Source organism: Babylonia areolata, chromosome 35, assembly GCF_041734735.1.
Source record: "Babylonia areolata isolate BAREFJ2019XMU chromosome 35, ASM4173473v1, whole genome shotgun sequence".
Taxonomy (NCBI): Eukaryota; Metazoa; Mollusca; class Gastropoda; order Neogastropoda; family Buccinidae; genus Babylonia; species Babylonia areolata.
In genome coordinates, this window is record NC_134910.1 from 16,441,447 (window position 1) to 16,465,799 (window position 24,353).

The following is a 24,353-nucleotide window of genomic DNA, read 5'->3' on the forward strand; positions in this document are numbered from 1 at the left end:
AACACTGACATTCTCCATTTCTGGAGGTTGTGGTGTGTAAAACAATGTGAACTGTGTTCGTATCTACCAAACACTGACATTCTCCATTTCTGGAGGTTGTGGTGTGTAAAACAATGTGAACTGTGTTCGTATCTACCAAACACTGACATTCTCCATTTCTGGAGGTTGTGGTGTGTAAAACAATGTGAACTGTGTTCGTATCTACCAAACACTGACATTCTCCATTTCTGGAGGTTGTGGTGTGTAAAACAATGTGAACTGTGTTCATATCTACCAAACACTGACATTCTCCATTTCTGGAGGTTGTGGTGTGTAAAACAATGTGAACTGTGTTCGTATCTACCAAACACTGACATTCTACCCAGTCCAAAAACATAAGTTTGATTTCTAGGTTGCATTTACCTTGAAGAAAAATGCACACGCAGACACACAGTCACACACATACGCTCTCTCTCTCTCTCACACACACACACACACACACATGCATGCACACACATACACACGCACATATACATGCACTCACACACACACACACACACATGCACACATACATGCACATACACACATGCCTACACACACAAACATGCACACTCACACACAAACAAGTACACACACACAAACTCAAATAAACACACACACACATACGCAATCACACACACACAGTACACACATACGCAATCACACGCATACACAAACCACATCATCCCTCTCCCACCCCCACCCCACCCTGCTTCCACACCACCTTCTCACCTCTCCCCACACCACCACCACCACCCTCCACACCAACCCCCCCCCCACCTCACCCCTCACACTGCCCCCACCCCCACCCCCACCCACCTTGGCATCCCCATTGTCTTCAAACTGGCTGCAGACGCACACACACACACACACCACATCATCCCTCTCCCAACCCAACCCCACCCCACTTCCACACTGCCTTCTCCCCATCCACCCCCATCCACCCCCTCGCCCCCAACCACTCCCAACCCCACCCCACTTCCACACTGCCTTCTCCCCATCCACCCCCAACACCCCCTCGCCCCCAGCCACTCCCAACCCCACCCCACCTCCACACTGCCTTCTCCCCATCCACCCCCTCGCCCCCAACCACTCCCAACCCCACCCCACTTCCACACTGCCTTCTCCCCATCCACCCCCAACACCCCCTCGCCCCCAGCCACTCCCATCCCCACTCCCACCTTGGCGTCCCCGTTGTCCTCAAACTGGTTGCGGACAAAGGTATCGAAGGCGTCCCAGTACTTGTCCAGGATGTTGCCCCCGATGGCCCAAATATAGCAGAAGACGAAGGTGGTGCACACCAGCACGTGCAGCTTGTTGGGGTCCCCTTGCATGTCGGGCCCGCCCCGTGCCGGGAACAGCAGGGCCTCCAGCAGCTTGCACAGCGTCACCACCTTGCTGACATCCACCTGCGCACACACACACACACACACACACACACAGATTCAGTTTCAGTTTCTCAAGAAGAGGCTGTTTGGGGGTGAATGTGTTGTTCACATGGAATAGTTTTGGAGATTTTTACATGTGGTTGTGATTTTTGTGTAGAGTGTTTCTTTTATGTTATATTTTACTTGTGAATGTGCCTTGAGCAGTATTGTATCTTAATGAAAGGCGCAATGGAAATAAACTATTATTGATATTATTATTCCTCCCTTCCCCGCCAACAGTTTCAGTTTCTCAAGGTGTCACTGTGTTTGGACTAATCCATACACTCTATGCCACATCTGCTAGGCAGATGCCTGACCAGCACCATAATCCACTGTGTTTAGTCAGGCCTGGAGTGCACTGCTTGTATGCTTGTATACCTATCAGAGGGGATTTCTTTTTACATAATTTTGCCAGAGGACAACATTCTCGTTGCCATGGGTTCTTATTCAGTGCGCCAAGTGCATGCTGCACATGGGACCTCAGTTTATTGTCTCACCTGAAAGACTAGACGCTCCCTCTCTCTCTTCTCCCTCTTATCATCTTCTGCCTCTCTCCCTCTCTCTCTTTCCTCTTTTCTCCCTCTCTTTTTCTGTCAGACTCTTTCTGTCCCTTGCCTCCCCCCACTCTCTCTCTCTCTCTCTCACCTGGTTGATGGCCTGCTCGCATTTCTTGTTGACGAACTTGAGTCCGTCCTCAATGTATCTGCTGAAGAGGTCCAGGAGGTACTCACTGGTCTCCTCCCTCAGCTTGTTGCTCCAGCTGTTGATCCACGTCTGGACGTACGGCAGCCACTTGAGTTCTTCAGGGTCCAGGTACACCATGCCACACCTGTGTCATCAATACACTTGTGTCATCAGTACACCTGTGTCATCAGTACACCATGCCACACCTGTGTCATCAGTACACCTGTGTCATCAGTACACCATGCCACACCCGTGTCATCAGTACACCTGTGTCATCAGTACACCATGCCACACCAGTGTCATCAGTACACCTGTGTCATCAGTACACCATGCCACACCTGTGTCATCAGTACACCAGTGTCATCAGTACACCTGTGTCATCAGTACACCATGCCACACCTGTGTCATCAGTACCCACACCACACATGTGTCATTACACCTCACCTGTTCTCACTCCCTTTTTTCACATTTGTATCCAGTTTAAATAGCTCAACATATTTCAGATCAATTGACTTGAAAAGTAAAGAAAAATGCAAAATAATTCCTTGTTAGGCTTGAGTTTTGATTCCAAAATGAATAACAAAAGAAAACAGGAAAGATAAAAACCCAATATCACATTCATAAGAATATAGATAAAGAGACTGACAGACATGTTGACAGAAAAGCAGACAGAATGTGCATAGGTTTGGACAATTCCATATATGCTACACCACATCTGCTATGCAGATGCCAAACCAGCTGTATAACTCTACATGTTAGTCAGGCCTTGAGTGCATGCATATATATTATTTTATCTTTCATGGGTTCTTTTTCAGTGCACCAAGAGCCTCTGTTTTGTGGATCATCTGAAAGACTGGACAATCGATTCTATTTTTCAGTCAAACTTGGGAGAAAGGGCGAGACAGGGATTCAAACCCAGACCCTCACAGACACAGTGTTCATTCTGCCCCACAGCTACAAGCCTGCTACATCTCCCCTGGCCCAGCACCACATGAGACCACTGCAGAAAAAACAGGGTTGTTCACTAAAACGGGGAAAATCGATGGAGAACTGTTGATTTCATGAGTTGAACAAAGCTTCGTTTTCAGGCTTTCAGAATCTGTAAACAGTTCAGTTTAAAATGCCAACTGCATAATCAAGAATAAACAAAATTAGAACAGTGCATTGGTACAAGAATACTTGTACCTGGTCCGCAGGGGAAGTCATCATGGTACGAGTTCACTCGAACCAGGAGTAAAATGAGTTGAATCCGTAAACTGTTCAGTTTAAAATACCAACTGTACCAAGCAAAGAATGAACAAAATTAGAACAGTGTGTTGGTACAAGAATACTCGTACCTGGTCCACAGGGGAAGTCATCATGGTACAAGTTAATTAACTCACACCTGGAGTAGAATGAGTTAAGCACTGTGCCACACTGCAGGAAGCACTGACCTGCTGACGGTGGCAGGGGAGGCCACAGCCAGGTCCTGGACCTCGAAGAGCATGTGGATGAAGGGGGTGAACTTGATGCGCTCACTGTTGGCCAGGCACAGCATCTTGTTGTCGTCCAGCACCGTGTTCATGTTCTCGATCCACAGCGCGTCCACTGGCCCGTCACACACAATCCACTGGTGGTCCTCTGACGTGTCCTGCCACACAACCGCCTCCCTGTCTTATCAATCATCATGGACACTTACACAGCACCTATCCTCGTTGCTCTAATATACCTTTTCTCGGAGACACTGCTCTGTTGCACCTATCCTCAGTCACATTGCTCTATTTCACCTATCCTCAGTTAGAGACATTGCTCTATTTCACCTATCCTCAGTTAGAGACATTGCTCTATTGCACCTGTCCTAAGTCAGAGACCAAGCTCTAAGTGCTTTACAAATACCGGGTCATTCACACAACAGGCTGCCTACCTGGGTACAGCCGACTGACAGCTACCTTTAGGTGCTCATCATTCGTTTCCTGTGTCATTCAGTCAGGCTTCATTCAGGCACACGCACATACATGTAGAGTGGATTTTTCTCCAGGATTTTGCCAGGGACAACCCTTCTGTTGATGACCACTCCGTCACCACTTCACTATAGTTAATGCAGTGACAACAGGAGGATGACCTCAATAACAGCCAAGCAGGGGGATGATGACAACCATGATGATACTGAGGAGGACGATACCATGGATAATAAGATGATAATAGAAAAACTATGATAGCAATCACCCTTCGCCCCAAACAGACCTACAACCCCCCACCTGCCACAACCCTCCCCCCCACCCTCCATGCCCCCCACCCCCACCTGCACAGCGCCGCGGACGGTGATTCCCATGAGGCCATCGTGCCACTCCATGGTCAGCTTGTCCACCCCTCCGTACAGCTCGTCCATGGTGATGGACTTGGGGTTCAGCACAAAGGTGTGCACCGGCTGGTAGAAGGGGTCGTCCAGACCCTCATTGTGCAGGTTCTCCAGGGTCTCCGCCAGCACCTGCACACAACACCACTCTTCATCACTACAGATCTGTGCTTCTTCTTCTTCGTTCATGGGCTGCAACTCACATGTTCACTTGTATGGACATGAGTGGGATTTTACATGTATGACCGTTTTTACCCTGCATTTAGGCAGCCAAACTTCTTTTTCTGGGTTGTGCATGCAGGGCATGTTCTTGTTTACATAACCCACCAAATGCTGACATGGATTACAGATCTTTAACGTGCGTATTTGATCTTCTGCTTGCGTATACACATGAAAGGGGTTCAGGCACAAGCAGGTCTGCACATATGTTGACCTGAGAAATCAGAAAAATCTCCACCTTTTACCCACCAGGCACCATTACTGAGATTTGAACCTTGGACCCTCAGGTTTAACCATTCGGCTATTGCACCTGTCTTCTTCTCCTGTGTTCATGGGCTGCAACTCCCACGTTCATGATATGTACAAGTGTGATTTACTTCTTTGTTCGTGGGTTGCAACTCCCATGTTCTCTGGTATGCACAAGTGTGATTCTACTTCCTCTTCGTCTATGGGCTGCAACTCCCAAGTTCACTTGTATACATGAGTGAGCTTGGTGTATGACCATTTTTACCCCACCAAACATGCAGCCAGATATTTAGGAGTGTGCATGTTGGGTATGTTCTTGTTTCTATTACCCAATGAACGCTGATATAGATTACAGGATCTTTGACATGCGTTTTTAATTATCTGCATGTATATACACAAGAAGGGGGTTCAGGCAGCAGCAGGTCTGCACATATTATGTTGAAGTGGGAGATCAGAAAAATCCCCATCCATAACCCACTCAGGCAAGTGGAGAGAGAATCCAGCTCTCCAACCATTCAGCAGCCACACATTCTGCAGCTTCCAGACACATGTTGAACAAACTGTCCTTACTCAGAAACAAAAGTTTGAACTTGTATATTTCTATGGTTTCTCACTGTCAGTGCACTGAATGTTGTAGGTGACTCAAACTTTCAATTCTGAGTAAGGACACTTTCTGCTACTTGACACAGTCCACATCTGCAAGGATGCTGCACCCATGTTGGACTGACACAACTTTCCAGAAAATCCCTCAACATTTATTCTGAGTTACTGAACTGTTGTAAAACATACTATGTGAATCAATGTGAGACCAAAGAACATACATACTGAACTGTTAGTGTTTTTTTCCATTACCAGTTCAGTCAGTCAGTCATTTTCAGAACTCAGATTTATTTATCATCCGCCATTCATTTCCAGAGAGAGAGAGAGAGAGAGATTTGATACTGATTTATCCACCATTCATTTTCACTCACCAAAACCCCTCAGAAATGGAAAATTAGTGCCATGTTAAGTTTAAACCTTAACCGGAAACCAATCCAAACATTGTCCTTTTCCTCCCCTAACTCTGTGAAGAGCCATTCGGATGCCACACACAACTGTTCACCAGATTCCTCCAGGTCTGCAGGTTGCGTGTCAAAACCTGGGCTTTTGCAGATGGTGTTCCCGTCCATGTGTGTGACAGATGACTCCAAGATCCTGACTGATTCGCTCAGTTACTGAACTGTTAGGGTTCTTCTAACAGCTGATTCCTCCATTCATTTCAGCAGCACACAACAGGATTTTGTGCTGATTCAATCAACTATTCCCCTCTGAATAAAACTGCGACCACTGACATCCTGTGACCAGAGATGTCAACCCCTGTCAAGTGTTTGTAGGAACAATCAGGAAATTTGGTAGGAAGCCACATCAACAAATGTACATTTTATCTACGAGGCATACAAACACTTGGGCCCACCTGCAACCCAGTGTAACTGCTACCAGAGGCTGTTTGTGGTTGTCACATTAGGTTTCTTTTCCACTGTCCAGTCTCTTACTGGTGCTCTGTTAATGCTTCCTCAGGAGGTCACCTGAGACAGGCACACTGTAGCAAGTGTCAGTCAATGACTTGATGCATTCTTGAGATGCTATGTTGTTGAAAACGAACTCATCAGAATAATTTTGATGTTGGCATGACGTCGGAACAAATTGTGATCGAGTGTAACAAAATACGGCAAAATCGTAACAGCTGGCATCATTGTGTGCTCCCCGTGTCTTCCTCCCTCCCCCCAACCAACACCTCCACCCCCCACCCCTCACCTCGTAGACGGTGGTCTTGCCGCTGCCGGTGGGGCCGACCAGCATGACGCCGTGCCTGACGATCATGGTCTCATAGAACTGGATCACCTTCTTCACCTGGGACATCACCTGCTGCAGCTTCCTTGTCTCCTGCACGTGCAGAATCTCCTGCTGCAGGCGTCCGTAGTCGTGTTCGGGGATCTCCACCCCGGGGAACAGGTCCTGCAGGATGGCCTGTAGGGACATGTGCACCGTGCTAGTCAGGTCTACGTCCCTTGGAGGATATCTCACTGCCTGGTACATGTCAAAGGTTAAAGTACCTAGAAATGTGCACTGAGCTACAGTCAGGTCTACCTCTTGTAGGATACCTCACTGCCTTGTACATGTTACAGCTTAAAGGTCCTGAAAATATGCACCATATAAAACCAGTTCTACATCCCCTACAGGAAATGCCTTGGACATACATTAAAGGTCCTAGAAATGTGCACCATATAAAGTCAGTTCTAAGCCTCCTGTGGAAAATGATACTGCCTTGGACGTGTTAAAAGTCCTAGAAATGTGCACCATACACAGCCAGTTCTACACCCCCTGTAGGATATGGAACTCTGTTGGACATGTGAAAGGTTGATAGTCCTAGAAACATGGATCTTGAATAATACAATAAATCGTACGCCCTTGTTTGGAAATGAAACTGCCTTGGACAGGTTAAAGGTCATAGAAATGTGCACTGTGTACACCCATCACACCATCCCCCTCCTCCCTTCACTTAAACCCACACACCTCCCATACCTGTAGCAGCTGCCCCCCTCTCCCCCTTCCCCACCCTAACCCCCTCATCCCTTTATCCCCCATCCCCCCCCCCTCCTTCCATTCCAACCCCTCCAGACACACCCATCCTCTGACCTGGAAGAGATGGGCTTGAACTGTCCTAAACCTCCCTCATCCCCCCACACCTATCCCCCCCAACACACACACCCACACCCCCAAAACACCCTCCCCATTCCCTGACCTGCAAGACCTGAGCATCCTGCTTGAGGAACCAAGCAGCACTTTACTGTCCCAAACCTCCCTCATCCCCCCCACCCCCCACACCCTACCCATCTCCATCTCCTGACATGGAAAAGCTAAGCATCCTGCTTGAGCACGTTGCTGTCCCAAACCTCCACTCATCACCCCCTCCCCCCCCCCCCCCACATCCCCCTCCGCGTCCCTTTGACCTGGAAAACCTAAGCGTCTTGCTTGAGGAACCTGGGGGCACACTGCTGTCCCAAACCTCCCCTCACCCCCCACATATCCCCCTTTCCCTCCAACATCCTTCCCACCTACCTGACCTGGAAGAGCTGTGTGTCCTGCTTGAGGAACCAGGGGGCACACTGACTGTCTCCAACCTCCCTCATCCTCCCCACACCCCCCACCAACCCCACCCCCTGACCTGGAAGAGCTGGGCGTCCTGCTTGAGGAACTTGGGCAGGTTGCTGTCCCTCAGGGCACGGATCAACACCACATCCTCAGCCTTGTCCGGGTTCTGCCGCTTCAGGGACCCGGCCATCACCAGCACGGACTTGACGGCACGCATGCCAAAGTCGTAGTGGTCCTGCTGCGACAGTTGCTCTGAGCACAGCTTGTACATCTGGGTCATCTTCTGGGCCAGGTTCTTGGAGGACTCGAACCCCTCCGAGTACAGGATCACCTCAGCGATCAGAACTGTCACAAACAGGGGGAGGAGATGAACATGGACGCTGTTTTGAGGAATATGAGATGTAGGGCCATAATTCAAAATATCAGAGGGTGGGGGATGGGGGGTGGGTGAGAAATGGGGAGGCCTTAGAGTACTCAAATCCCTCTGGGTACAGGATCACCTTGGTGATCAGAACTGTGACAAAGTGGATATAAAAAGAGAGAGAAAGAAGTGTTAGAACTTTTGATTTCATTTATTGCTGCACTGAAGGGTTCATCCATTTCAAACACACACGCACTCTCGCACACATTTACACATGCATGAAAACATGCATGTATGCACACACACGGACACACACACACACACACACACACACCATTCTCCTACTCCCAGCTCATGCCACCACAGATCATCCCCCCCCCTTCCCCACCATCACTTGTCCCACCCACAACCTTCTCCAACTCCTCCCACTCCATCGTCAATGCTACAGCAATTGCCATTGTGATTACTTACATCAACAGCATCACTAACACATCAATACCACCCCCACCACCATTATTACACCACTATCACATTCATCACTATCACCACCACCACCACCACTATTTCTACATTACTGTCACAGTAACCATTTGCTTATTACTATCATTGTTATCTTCATCATCAACCACACCAACACCACTACCATCATAACTACATCACTATCACCTCCCCCCCCACCACCATCATAACTACATTACTATCACCTCCCCTCCCATCCCCCCCACCACCACCATCAGGTGACTGACGATATTATGGCACCATGATGGTCAACTATCACCATCATCATTGTTATCATCATCGTTAACCACTGACACCCCCACCCCCACCATCATAACTGCAGCACTATCACCTCCCCCCCCCACCACCACCATCATAACTACATCACTATCAGCTCCCCCACCACCACCATCATAACTACATCACTATCAGCTCACCCACCACCACCATCATAACTACATCACTATCAGCTCCCCCACCACCACCATCATAACTACATCACTATCAGCTCCCCCACCACCACCATAACTACATCACTATCAGCTCACCCACCACCACCATCATAACTACATCACTATCAGCTCCCCCACCACCACCATCATAACTACATCACTATCAGCTCCCCCACCACCACCATCATAACTACATCACTATCAGCTCCCCCACCACCACCATCATAACTACATCACTATCAGCTCCCCCACCACCACCATCATAACTACATCACTATCAGCTCCCCCACCACCACCATCATAACTACATCACTATCAGCTCCCCTACCACCACCATCATAACTACATCACTATCAGCTCCCCCACCACCACCATCATAACTACATCACTATCAGCTCACCCACCACCACCATAACTACATCACTATCAGCTCACCCACCACCACCATCATAACTACATCACTATCAGCTCCCCACCACCACCATCATTACTACATCACTATCAGCTCACCCACCACCACCATCATAACTACATCACTATCAGCTCACCCACCACCACCATCATAACTACATCACTATCAGCTCCCCCCTAGCACTGACCATAGTCTGGCACCATCATGGCGATGGGGCGGAACAAGGCCTTCAGGTTGTCTGGGAGCTCTGTGCGGCCGGCGTAGCCAGGGTTCATGGTGATGAAGGCGGCACAGGTGGGCAGCAGCTTGATCTCTCGCCCCTCAAACATGAACCGTGACAGCTGTGCACACAGACGGTCACCATCAGTACCAGCATGAAATGTTCCATTTTGATTTAGGCCTAAGCCTAAAAGGGGAAAATGTTTGATTCAGATTTAGGCCTATGTCCCTAACTGAAGGGGGAAAACGTTTGATTCAGATTCAGGCCTAAGCCCCTTAACTGAAAAGGGAAATCCTATACAGGTCACACTATCAGTTTCCAATAACACAATGTCTAATATTTACTGTAAATAAGATTATTGTGATGAAAAATTCACACTGAACATAGAGATAATGGACATATATATATATATATATATATATATATATATATATATATATATATATATATATATATATATGGGGAGCAGAGAGAGAGACAGTGAGAGACAAAGCGATACATAGAGACAAAGAGAGAGAGAAGAGAGTGAGGGCAACAAATCAGGGAGCATGTTCACAGGGTTTGAGATTCTTCAACACCATGACTGCTGAACACTAACTTGTGTTTGTGTGTGTCTCCAGTTATCACACACACACACACTCACACACACTCACACTCACAGACACACACGCACGCATGTGCGGGCGCACACACATACACACACACAGATTATTATAATAAGGACCCATGTCCACAAACTTGCACACAAACACACACTTCTAACCACCTAGCCACACACATTCCCCCAACCCACACCCACTCACACAGATTCGCACTCACATGTAACACCTGCACCCCCTCCCTCACACAGACACCAATGCCCCTCCCCCACATCTCTCCTTACCCCCTTCACCCTTCCCCCCTCCCCCTCCACACACACACATGTAACACCTGCAACCCCTCCCTCACACAGACACCAATGCCCTTCCCCCACATCTCTCCTTACCCCCTTCACCCTCCCCCCTCCCCCTCCACACACACACATGTAACACCTGCACCCCCTCCCTCACACAGACACCAATGCCCTTCCCCCACATCTCTCCTTACCCCCTTCACCCCCCCCCCCCCACACACACACATGTAACACCTGCACCCCCTCACCCACACCAATGCCCCTCCCCCACATCTCTCCTTACCCCCTTCACCCCCTCCCCCCCCACACACACACATGTAACACCTGCGCCCCCTCACCCAGACCAATGCCCCTCCCCCACATCTCTCCTTACCCCCTTCACCCCCCCCCCCCGCCCACACACACACATGTAACACCTTCACCCCCTCACCCACACCAACACCCCTCCCCCACATCTCTGCTTACCCCCCTCATCCTCACCCCATCACCCCCACACACACATGTAACACCTTCACCCCCTCACCCACGCCCACACCTCCATCCTATATCTCCCCTTACCCCCCTCAGGCCCCCCCCCCCCCCCCCCCCCCCCCCCCACTACTTTCAGTACTCCCAACCCACCTTCTGTGCCTTGGCGTTGCGGATGGTGATGAGCTGCTGAGCGATGACGGACAGCACCTCAATGTCGATGCGGTTGAACTCGTCAAAACAGCACCAGGCTCCGGACTGGGCCAGGCCCGAGAAGAACTTGCCCATCATCTGCACACAGAGGGCACTGTGCTGTGCTGTGTTGTGCCATCATGTTATGTTGTGCCGTTGTGTCCTGCCGTTGTGTTATGTTGTGCCGTTGTGCCGTGTCATGCTGTTGTGATGTGTCATTCTGTTGTGTTGTGCCATTCTGTTGTGCTCTGCTGTGTTGTGTTGCCCATCATCTGCACATAGAGGTCACTGTGTTGTGTTGTATTGTGCTTTGCTGTGCTGTGCTGTGCTGTAGAGAGACACTTGTAAGTTGTAACTTAGTTTTGGTGGTAGTTGAGTAAGGAAGAAGTTTGATAAGAGAGACACCTGTATCTTAGCTTTGGTGGTAGTTGGATAAGGAAGAAGTTTGATAAGAGAGACACCTGTATCTTAGCTTTGGTGGTAGTTGGGTAAGGAAGAAGTTTGATAAGAGAGACACCTGTATCTTAGCTTTGTGGTAGTTGGGTAAGGAGAAGTTTGATAAGAGGACACCTGTATCTTAGCTTTGGTGGTAGTTGGGTAAAAAGAAGTTTGTTAAGAGAGACCACCTGTATCTTAGTTTGGTGGTAGTTGGGTAAGGAAAGAGTTTGATAAGAGAGACACCTGTATCTTACTTGTTTTGGTGGTAGTGGGGTTAGGAAGAAGTTTGATAAGAGAGACACCTGTATCTTAGCTTTGGTGGTAGTTGGGTAAGGAAGAAGTTTGATAAGAGAGACACCTGTATCTTAGCTTTGGTGGTAGTTGGGTAAGGAAGAAGTTTGATAAGAGAGACACCTGTATCTTAGCTTTGGTGGTAGTTGGGTAAGGAAGAAGTTTGATAAGAGAGACACCTGTATCTTAGCTTTGGTGGTAGTTGGGTAAGGAAGACGCTTGATAAGAGAGACACCTGTATCTTAGTTTTGGTGGTAGTGGGGTGAGGAAGAAGTTTGATAAGAGAGACACCTGTATCTTAGCTTTGGTGGTAGTGGGGTAAGGAAGAAGTTCCAATGCTTACACTAACAATGACAGCGAGACATGTAAAGTTGTACCCATGCCCCCTGTTGATGCAGGGCCAGGGCCTGAACTGAATAAACTGTCGGATTCTGTACCGCAGTGTCCCCACCACCCACCTTGTAGTCCAGGCCATCGGAACAGTTGAAGACAACGCACTGCTTGGCCAGAGACTTGGCCAGGTCCTTGGTGGTCTCTGTCTTGCCGGTACCTGCAGGACCTGCTGGCGCTCCACCCAGGTCCAGCTGCAGGGCTCCCATCAGGCACAGGTAGCAGCGATCCTGTCACAGCACACCATGTCATGCCACATCACATCATAAGACATGTCACATCACATCACATCACATCATAAGACATGTCACATCACGTCACATCACATCACATCATAAGACATGTCACATCATGTCACATCACATCACACCATAAGACATGTCACATCATGTCACATCACATCATACCACATCATGTTACATCACATCACATCGCATCCGATCACCTCATGTCACATCACATCACATCACATCATATATCATCACCTCATGGTGCTAACATCCAGTCAAGACAGGGGTGATTTCAGGGCTGAATGCTGCCCACTTCACCAAGCTGGCTGTTATGTCTTCTCTTCTTCATCATTTACACAGCTAGTAAACCTCATCTTTTTTCTTTTCTTTTCTTTTTTTGTGTGTGTTTTTTTTATGCAGTGAGATACTTCAGGTAAAAAGAAGACTGACAAGAAAGCTGTCAAGATGCTTCAGACCACCCCTCCTTCAGTATGCAGTAAGTAAGAAAGGTAAGAAAGTTGGATGCACTGAAGCTGTCCACTCATAATCTGTTCTAACGCTTGTGCAAAGAACAAGTACAGGCCTTCCTTTCTGAGGAAGTGTCTGGCTTTGTTCCAATGTGCCTTTCATTCACCTGCACGCTAGCCGAATTGGTAGCATAATCAGCACTGACTTGAAGTTGTGTACACTGTCAATGGAGAGAGTTACTACTCTTTATTGTTAACTAGTTCTGCAGTAACTTAGGATGTTCAAAAACCTTGTGTGACTCTGACTTCAAGCCTTGTGCTCTGCCATGGGACCACGTTCTGCCTGCTCTCTGTTAGTCCTGCATCAATACCTTCATCTTGTATGATAAGTATCTTTTTACCGTAACTGCAACTAAACCAAATAAATCTTCAGCAACACCTGCGACAGGGGTACTCACAGTGAGGGGGGTGATGACGAGGCGGGGGGAGGCCCCAAGGTACTCATAGCCGTAGTGATAGAAGGAGATGGACATGCGCACCACACAGTCGTCCAGATCAGGGTCCCAGTAGTAGCGCAGCTGTTTCTGCCACTCAAAGTCCGTCACTTTGTCCACCTACATGCAACCAATAGTAATAATGAGGAGAAGAAGAAGATATCAAATAATAATAATAATATTGCAGACTGACTGATTTTTTTGTAAACTGATTTTGTGAGGATAAGAATAAGAATCAATAATAATACTAATAATATTGCAAACTGACATTTTTTTATCAATCATATTTGTAATGATCAATTATCTATAATGTATGTGGGTCTTTTTCTTATTCTTTCCAATCTTTTTTTGTGTATGTGTTTTCTTCTTTCTTTCATTCATATGTTTGTACTTTTAAAAAATTAAAAAATCCCTTTTAGTGACAACACATCAAGTGGACGAAGGGAGAAATGAACACACGCACCTCTCGTTTGACCATTCCAGTGACCATGTCTCTGGCGTGCACATCAATGGTGATCAGTGCACACAGCACAGAACGCGCCAGTTTGGGCAGCTCTCCTCGCACAATGGCCGCCAGTTTGTTCAGATCCTGCACACACACACACACACACACACACACACACACACACACACACATGAATAAACACATATAACAAACATTCATACACACAGAAACACAGACAATCTCTGTGCAGGTGTGTGAGATGTGTGTGTGTGATCAACAATACAAGAGGCCAGATATGACAACACTGCAGAGCTCAACAACCACACATGAGAAGACCAGAATGTAATCTAAAACACCACCTCTTGGTAACAACACAAACTCATCACTGCCAACACCATTTGCATGACAACACAAACAAGAAAAGCACCACAAAACAAAACAATGCAATATCACACAACCAAACAAAACAACAAAACACATACCAAAAAACAAAGCACAACAATACCAAAGAACAAAACAAGACAACACTGTACAACAAAACAACACAAAACCATCTGACAACACAACATACCATACAACACAACAACGCAGCACCACAACCCCACACAACATAACCACATACGACAACATAACACCATAACACACCATACAACACAACCCCACACAACACAACAAAACAACACCACACAACAACACAACCCCACAAAACACACAACTGCCACACACACCACCACAGCACAGTAACCTGATAACTCTTGGTCTCAAACTCTCGCATGGCCTCCAGCCGATCAAAGTCTCCCTCCAGGATTTCCGTGATGTCTCGGCACCACATCAACTGGGACACTGTCAGCACCACCTGTGGCACAACACACACACAGACTCCCTCGTCACCATGGTGATCACACTGCCCCATGCTTCCCACACACTCTATTCACAGCCAAACTTCTTCACAAAGGCAGATTCAGTCAAGTTAAGCCAGCACCGAGTCTATTGATAGCTGCATTTTTTGTGTTTACAAATGTAGAATCAATAACGTAACATCCACATTCACACACATCTCCCTCAATAATACCAAACACACACACACACACACACCTGAGAACAGTGGTTGAGGACCCACTCCTCACGTGGACGTCGTTCGTAGTCGCCGATGGCAAACTTGGTCAGACGGCGCAGGTTAGAGAACATGGCCTCCTCCACTTTACCCAGCCAGTCCTCCACGTTGCCTCTGGCCTTCAGACCCTGTGGACACCAGTCATGTATTGTACTGTATTGTATTGTTTTGTATTGTATTGTATTGTATTGCACTGTATTGTATTGTATTGCACTGTATTGTATTGTATTGCACTGTATTGTATTGTACTGTATTGTACTGCACTGTATTGTATTGTACTGTATTGTATTGCACTGTATTGTATTGTATTGTACTGTATTGTACTGCACTGTATTGTACTGCACTGTATTGTATTGCACTGTATTGTATTGCACTGTATTGTACTGCACTGTATTGTACTGCACTGTATTGTATTGTACTGTATTGTATTGCACTGTATTGTACTGCACTGTATTGTATTGTACTGTATTGTATTGTACTGTATTGTATTGTACTGTATTGTACTGCACTGTATTGCACTGCACTGTATTGTATTGCACTGTATTGTATTGCACTGTATTGTACTGCACTGTATTGTATTGCACTGTATTGTATTGCACTGCACTGTATTGTATTGCACTGTATTGTACTGCACTGCACTGTATTGTATTGCACTGTATTGTACTGCACTGTATTGTATTGCACTGTATTGTATTGTATTGCACTGTATTGTATTGTACTGTATTGTACTGCACTGTATTGTATTGTACTGTATTGTATTGTATTGCACTGTATTGTATTGCACTGTATTGTATTGCACTGTTTTGCATTGCACTGTATTGCACTGCACTGTATTGTATTGTACTGCACTGTATTGTATTGCACTGTATTGCACTGCACTGTATTGTATTGCACTGTATTGTATTGTATTGTACTGCACTGTATTGTATTGTACTGCACTGTATTGTATTGCACTGTATTGTATTGCACTGTATTGTATTGCACTGTTTTGCATTGCACTGTATTGTATTGCACTGTATTGTATTGTATTGCACTGTATTGTATTGCACTGTATTGTACTGCACTGTATTGTACTGCACTGTATTGTATTGCACTGTATTGTATTGCACTGTATTGTATTGTACTGTATTGTACTGCACTGTATTGTACTACACTGTATTGTATTGCACTGTATTGTATTGCACTGTATTGTATTGCACTGTATTGCACTGCACTGTATTGTATTGCACTGTATTGTACTGCACTGTATTGTATTGCACTGTATTGTATTGCACTGTATTGTATTGTATTGCACTGTATTGTATTGCACTGTATTGTACTGCACTGTATTGTATTGTACTGTATTGCACTGCACTGTATTGTATTGCACTGTATTGTATTGTACTGTATTGCACTGCACTGTATTGTATTGCACTGTATTGCACTGCACTGTATTGCACTGTATTGTATTGCACTGTATTGTATTGTACTGCACTGTATTGTATTGCACTGTATTGTACTGCACTGTATTGTATTGTACTGCACTGTATTGTACTGCACTGTATTGTATTGTACTGTATTGTACTGCACTGTATTGTATTGTATTGCACTGTATTGTACTGCACTGTATTGTATTGCACTGTATTGTACTGCACTGTATTGTATTGTACTGCACTGTATTGTACTGCACTGTATTGTATTGTACTGCACTGTATTGTATTGCACTGTATTGCACTGCACTGTATTGTATTGCACTGTATTGTACTGCACTGTATTGTATTGCACTGTATTGTATTGCACTGTATTGTATTGTATTGCACTGTATTGTATTGCACTGTATTGTACTGCACTGTATTGTATTGTACTGTATTGCACTGCACTGTATTGTATTGTACTGTATTGTATTGTACTGTATTGCACTGCACTGTATTGTATTGCACTGTATTGTATTGCACTGTATTGTATTGCACTGTATTGTACTGCACTGTATTGTATTGCACTGTATTGTATTGCACTGTATTGTATTGCACTGTATTGTACTGCACTGTATTGTATTGCACTGTATTGTATTGTACTGCACTGTATTGTATTGTACTGTACTGTATTGCACTGTATTGTATTGTATTGCACTGTATTGTATTGCACTGTATTGTATTGTATTGTATTGTATTGTACTGTACTGTATTGCACTGTATTGTATTGTACTGCACTGTATTGTACTGCACTGTATTGTATTGTACTGTATTGCACTGCACTGTATTGTATTGTACTGTATTGTATTGCACTGTATTGTATTGTATTGCACTGTATTGTATTGCACTGTATTGTATTGTATTGCACTGTATTGTATTGTACTGTATTGTATTGTACTGTATTGTATTGTATTGCACTGTATTGTACTGCACTGTATTGTATTGCACTGTATTGTATTGTACTGCACTGTATTGTATTGTACTGTATTGTACTGCACTGTATTGTATTGTACTGTATTGTACTGCACTGTATTGTACTGCACTGTATTGTATTGCACTGTATTGTATTGTACTGCACTGTATTGTATTGTACTGTATTGTACTGCACTGTATTGTATTGTACTGTATTGTACTGCACTGTATTGTACTGCACTGTATTGTATTGTACTGTATTGTATTGTATTGCACTGTATTGTATTGTACTGTATTGTATTGTACTGCACTGTATTGTACTGCACTGTATTGTACTGCACTGCACTGTATTGCACTGCACTGTATTGTATTGCACTGTATTGTATTGTACTGCACTGTATTGCACTGTATTGTATTGTACTGCACTGTATTGTATTGTACTGTATTGTACTGCACTGTATTGTATTGCACTGTATTGTACTGTATTGTACTGCACTGTATTGTATTGCACTGTATTGTACTGCACTGTATTGTATTGCACTGTATTGTATTGTACTGCACTGTATTGTATTGTACTGTATTGTACTGCACTGTATTGTATTGTACTGTATTGTATTGTACTGTATTGTACTGCACTGTATTGTATTGTACTGTATTGTACTGCACTGTATTGTATTGCACTGTATTGTATTGCACTGCACTGTATTGTATTGTACTGTATTGTACTGCACTGTATTGTATTGCACTGTATTGTACTGCACTGTATTGTATTGCACTGTTTTGCATTGCACTGTGTTGTACTGCACTGTATTGTATTGTATTGCACTGTATTGTATTGCACTGTATTGTACTGCACTGTATTGTACTGCACTGTATTGTATTGCACTGTATTGTATTGCACTGTATTGTATTGTACTGCACTGTATTGTATTGCACTGTATTGTATTGTACTGTATTGTATTGTACTGTATTGTACTGCACTGTATTGTATTGCACTGTATTGTATTGTATTGCACCGTATTGTATTGTATTGCACTGTTTTGCATTGCACTGTGTTGTATTACAGGTTAGAGAACATGGCCTCCTCCACTTTACCCAGCCAGTCTTCCATTTTGCCTTCGGACACTGTGGGCACCAGTCATGTCACCACTACATTACGTCGTATTGTGTTGTGTTGTGTTGTGCTGCGTTGTGCTGCGTTGTGTTGTGTTGCGTTGTGTTGTGTTGTGTTGCGTTGTGTTGTGTTGCGTTGTGTTGTGTTGTACGGTGTTTGTTGTGTTGCGTTGTACTGTATTGTATTATACTGTGTTGTATTGGACAAGACTGGATTGCAAAATGGATTGCATTTCACTGTATTGTATTGCGCTCGCATGTGTGCATGTGTGTGTGTGTGTGTGTGTGTGTGCGTGCGCGCGCGTGTGTGTGTGTTAAAAGGATACCACAATATTCGTGCATGTGTGTGTGTGTGCGCACTTTCATGCAAAACATCAAACGCACAGTTATCGGTCCTGTAATCCACGTCAGATTTCTGCAGGAAATGAAAACAGACACAAAAAAATCATCCAGCACAGCAGAACACACCTTCAGCACAGCAAACCATCTGTTGGTTACAGAAAGAGAAAGTAGAGGAGAGACAGATGTTCACAGGACCAAGACCCCAACCCTGAACAACAAGGCAGCCAATACGTGGTTACCTCCACATGATGGCAAGACACAGGCTGAGGGACAGTGACCTACCTTGCCCAGCGACACCTTTTCAGCCTCGGGGGAGATCATGGCCAGGATGTCGTTGGTGTACTGCACTTCTGCCGGCTTCTCTGGCTCTCCTGGACACATGGGAGGAGGGGGGGGGGGGGGGGGGGGGGGGGGGGGCATACACGTCAGTGTGTGTGCTGCTGGACATGTCTGTGTGCTTCCCACCACCTTCATGTGCATGGCGTGTGTTAACACACTTTGAAAGGGGTAGGCGCGTGCGCAAGTACACCAATGCACACATATGTACCTAATATATAAACACACAAGTGTGCTTGCATGTGCATGCACACACTCACAAAAACATTAGCAAACACATACAAACACAAACATACATACACATTGTAACATACACACAAACACACACATGCATACCTGCACTCACGCATGCATGCATGCACGCACACACACATACACACACACTCACACACTGTGCAAACAGCCCCACACAAAGACAGCCACACCCACAGCCACACGCCCTTTGCCAAGCCACTGACCAGTCTCCGGAGTGGCTTTGCCCTCTGCAGGGGCGGGCGCCACAGCGAACTCCAGCTTGGAGATGGCGTCAAAGCACTTGCGCAAGTGTGGCTGCACAGCCAGAGGGTTTCGGGTCTGCGCCAGAATCTCCAACAACTCGTCGTTCGACAAGAAGTAGAATCTGCAAAGGAAAATGTGAATCATGTGGTCGTATTTGGGGTAAAATGACAAGGAATGGAGATGATGGTCAGTGTGTGTGTGTGTGTGTGTGTACACAAATGTGCATGCGTGCGTACATGCATGTGTGTGTGTTCACTATCCTACGACTCTGATTTGACATGAGGACATCAGAAGTTACGGAAAGTTTAAAGTCATGGAGGGGGGAGGGAGAGGACGTACCGAGGGAAGATGACTCTCTTGGACTCCAGGTACGCCTCCAGACACTTCATGATCTGGTCCAGCAAGGCGTTGTTGTTCTGGAACATCTCCAGCAAGCCTGCACACAGTCACACACACACACACACACACACACACACATGCACACACACACACACACACACACACTCTACATTTCAATACAAAGCAATGCAATTCAATATAACATAACATAAAGCAATACAATACAATAAGATGCAATACAGCACAATTCAAACACAGCAATACAATATGATCCAATGCAGTACAATGCAATTCAAATACAACAAAACACAACACAGCATGGCACAACACAATACAACACAGCACAGCAAAGCACAACACAGCACAGCACAGCACAGCACAGCACAACACAACATAGCACAGTACAACACAGCACAGCACAACACAACACAACACACCACAACACCATCCTGACACCACCACCAGGGAACACGACAAGAATCGAACCACAACACCAGCACCACAGGCGTGACATGACCACTGACCGGGCTGCGTGGCCGCACGGATGGCGAGGGGCACCTTGTTGACCTTGCGCATGATATCCTTGTAGGACTTGTCCACCTGCATGAACATCTTGGCCTCCGCCGGCAGCTGGCGCTGGATGTCTGGCGCTGAGAAGATGCTCTCCAGGTACAGCCAGGACCTCTGGCAGTTCAGCCACTCGTCCTATCGGCAGTGTCACACCGATGATGATAGTAATGATGATGTCACAGTAATGATGATAACAATGATGATAATAACAATAAAGACAATAACAATAATAATAATGATAGCAAGAGCAGATGTTCTCCAAGTACAGCCACAACCTTTGACAGTTTAGCCATCCATCCTACTGGGAACATCCCCTCAAGAATAATAATGACGATGATAATGACAATGAAATAAACATAATAAATAAAAACAGTAACAATAAAAATAATAATAGTCCTGGTAGTGTTGCAAGACTGACTGAGTGACTTACAGTGGAAGAGTGGATTCTAAGGGGGACATGTTGACCTTTACGTCAGCCATTTCCACATGTTGACCTTTACGTCAGCCATTTCCACAGTCATTTGGGTTTTGCCAAACAGATCCTGCTACAGCACCTTTTTTTTCCTTTTTTTTCTTTTTTTTTTTGTCGTTGTTGATTTTAAGTCAGTCCAGTCCATAATCCTTACCAGGGTTTTGCCAAACAGGTCCAGCTGCTTGCTCCACTCGTTGACGCGGGACTCGATGGGCCCCACATGGCGGGAGGAGGCGATGGTGGCCATGTTGATGTTGCTGTCGTCCAAAAGCTGCTGGATGTCGTCGGTGCCACCGAGGATGTAGACGTCCTTGGAGTCCTTGTGAGGCAGCACCATGAACTCCATTGTCTTCCACGAGTCCTCCACCTGTGCAGTGATAAATAACATTGTTTTGTTTTTTGGTGATCACAGCAAGAAAGTCGGGTTTCACAACTCAGCAAGTATGAAACAAAGTGTTCCAGAGATGTACATTGTTCTTTTGATCCTGACAATGGTTAGAACAATCATTATAAACACACTGACAAGAGAGGCAAACTGTGATATCATCTACACAAACCAACATTCTTTTAGTTCGTAAAATTTTAAAATTACTGCTAAAAATGTTCCAGGCAATGGGGGAAGGCTCCTCAAATTGTGATCTTTGCAGTACCTATTTTTTAAATAACATTTCTAATCATTTTTAGATGCAAATATAAGAAAGAAAGAAAGAAAGAAGGAAAGAAAAATAAATACATATGGAGAAGAAAAAGAAAAAAAAAAGGACCACCAACACGCACATGTTTTTTTAAAATTGGACCAACATGAAAATCAGTTTACAAGAATTGCAAGTACATCATCCTTGCAGTACCGAGTTTCTGAAGGAAGCATCACTGTGTTCGGACAAACCCATACACACTACAACACATCTGCTAGGCAGATGCCTGTCCAGTAACATAACTCCCTTAGTCATACCTTGAGTGTATGCATATACAACTGTGTACCTATCAGAGTTGATTTCTTCTACAAAATGTTTTGCCAGGGCAACACTTATGCTGCCATGGGTTCTTTTTCAATGCGCCAAGTGTGTACTGCACATGGGAAATCAGTTTATTGTCTCATCCAAATGACTAGGTTTTCAGTTTTATTTCCCAGTCAAACTTGGGAGGTAGGGTGAAACTCAAATTGAACCCAGACCTCTCAGACACTGTATTGGTAGATAGGCAAGTTTATTGTTCTGCCACCTTCCTCCCTGACACAAAGGGGGACGTAAGGAAACCCTGAACCCTCCCTGACACAAAGGGGGACACAAGGAAACCCTGAACCCTCCCTGACACAAAGGGGGACACAAGGAAACCCTGAACCCTCCCTGACACAAAGAAACCCTGAACCCTCCCTGACACAAAGGGGACACAAGGAAACTCTGAACCCTCCCTGACACAAAGAAACCCTGAACCCTCCCTGACACAAAGGGGGACGTAAGGAAACCCTGAACCCTCCCTGACACAAAGGGGGACACAAGGAAACCCTGAACCCTCCCTGACACAAAGAAACCCTGAACCCTCCCTGACACAAAGGGGGACACAAGGAAACTCTGAACCCTCCCTGACACAAAGAAACCCTGAACCCTCCCTGACACAAAGGGGGACGTAAGGAAACCCTGAACCCTCCCTGACACAAAGGGGGACACAAGGAAACCCTGAACCCTCCCTGACACAAAGGGGGACACAAGGAAACCCTGAACCCTCCCTGACACAAAGAAACCCTGAACCCTCCCTGACACAAAGAAACCCTGAACCCTCCCTGACACAAAGGGGGACACAAGGAAACCCTGAACCCTCCCTGACACAAAGAAACCCTGAACCCTCCCTGACACAAAGAAACCCTGAACCCTCCCTGACACAAAGGGGGACACAAGGAAACCCTGAACCCTCCCTGACACAAAGGGTGACACAAGGAAACCCTGAACCCTCCCTGACACAAAGGGGGACACAAGGAAACCCTGAACCCTCCCTGACACAAAGGGGGACACAAGGAAACTCTGAACCCTCCCTGACACAAAGGGGGACATAAGGAAACTCTGAACCCTCCCTGACACAAAGGGGGATGTAAGGAAACCCTGAACCCTCCCTGACACAAAGGGGGACACAAGGAAACTCTGAACCCTCCCTGACACAAAGGGGGACGTAAGGAAACCCTGAACCCTCCCTGACACAAGGAAACCCTGAACCCTCCCTGACACAAAGAAACCGTGAACCCACCTTCTTGAGGATGGCCTCCAGACTGGCCTCAGAGGACGCCTGGCCAGAGATCTCCTGGAGGCGCTCCGAGTGGCGGAAGGCATGGATCCTCTCCAGCCGGCCCAGGGTCAGGGGCTCGTCCTCTGTGAAGTGGAACTCCAGCACCTCCTCGATAACGTCCCAGTGCCGCTGCTTCAGGGTGGGGTTCCTCAGGTCCGTGATCACTGGCAGCTGGTTCCAGGACACACAAGACAGGCACCGCCTTCAACACTCCTGTGTGATGTGTGCTTCTGTCAGGCTTTCACATGTTCTAAATAAGCCATGTTGTGACCTCAACCTTTTACTAAATACGCCATGTTGTGACCTCGACCTTTTACCTCTGACCTTGCTTGTTTACAAGGGTTTTGTTCTTCTTTCCATTATTATACAACCAACATCAACTTGCAAATGAATCTGTCGTGGTTGATTCATGCGGGTTATGCAACAAAAAATATGGTTGCGTAAAACACACACATAAAGCTCATAAGGAAAACTGTTGGAAACATATCTTTAAGTTGGTAATTGTCTACATCTGTAATGCTTTATAAATGAACAAGGAAAAAAGGGTGTGTGATGGGTGTGGGTGAGCACTGGGTGGATGAGAGCATGTGGTGAGGAAGGTAGGTGGGGGGAGGGGGG

The 24,353-nt window shown here is 46.1% G+C and overlaps 1 protein-coding gene across 1 annotated transcript in view; it reads right to left on the reverse strand.

Annotated features, from left to right (window-relative positions):
- The window catches only part of LOC143278107 (dynein axonemal heavy chain 6-like), a 119,882-nt gene that overhangs the window by 68,938 nt on the left and 26,591 nt on the right, over nucleotides 1–24,353 (reverse strand). Inside the window, exons 21-39 of the mRNA XM_076583139.1 lie at nucleotides 23,697–23,906; nucleotides 21,613–21,825; nucleotides 20,941–21,121; nucleotides 20,417–20,513; nucleotides 20,038–20,198; nucleotides 19,526–19,614; nucleotides 15,407–15,553; nucleotides 15,057–15,167; nucleotides 14,330–14,455; nucleotides 13,831–13,986; nucleotides 12,744–12,905; nucleotides 11,518–11,655; nucleotides 9,972–10,125; nucleotides 8,135–8,406; nucleotides 6,724–6,936; nucleotides 4,411–4,596; nucleotides 3,563–3,759; nucleotides 2,091–2,274; nucleotides 1,200–1,427 (exon numbers count right to left, since the gene is read on the reverse strand). Of these exons, the coding sequence (XP_076439254.1) occupies nucleotides 1,200–1,427; nucleotides 2,091–2,274; nucleotides 3,563–3,759; nucleotides 4,411–4,596; nucleotides 6,724–6,936; nucleotides 8,135–8,406; nucleotides 9,972–10,125; nucleotides 11,518–11,655; nucleotides 12,744–12,905; nucleotides 13,831–13,986; nucleotides 14,330–14,455; nucleotides 15,057–15,167; nucleotides 15,407–15,553; nucleotides 19,526–19,614; nucleotides 20,038–20,198; nucleotides 20,417–20,513; nucleotides 20,941–21,121; nucleotides 21,613–21,825; nucleotides 23,697–23,906 (3,225 nt within the window). The remainder of the gene's footprint in view (nucleotides 1–1,199; nucleotides 1,428–2,090; nucleotides 2,275–3,562; nucleotides 3,760–4,410; nucleotides 4,597–6,723; nucleotides 6,937–8,134; nucleotides 8,407–9,971; nucleotides 10,126–11,517; nucleotides 11,656–12,743; nucleotides 12,906–13,830; nucleotides 13,987–14,329; nucleotides 14,456–15,056; nucleotides 15,168–15,406; nucleotides 15,554–19,525; nucleotides 19,615–20,037; nucleotides 20,199–20,416; nucleotides 20,514–20,940; nucleotides 21,122–21,612; nucleotides 21,826–23,696; nucleotides 23,907–24,353) is intronic.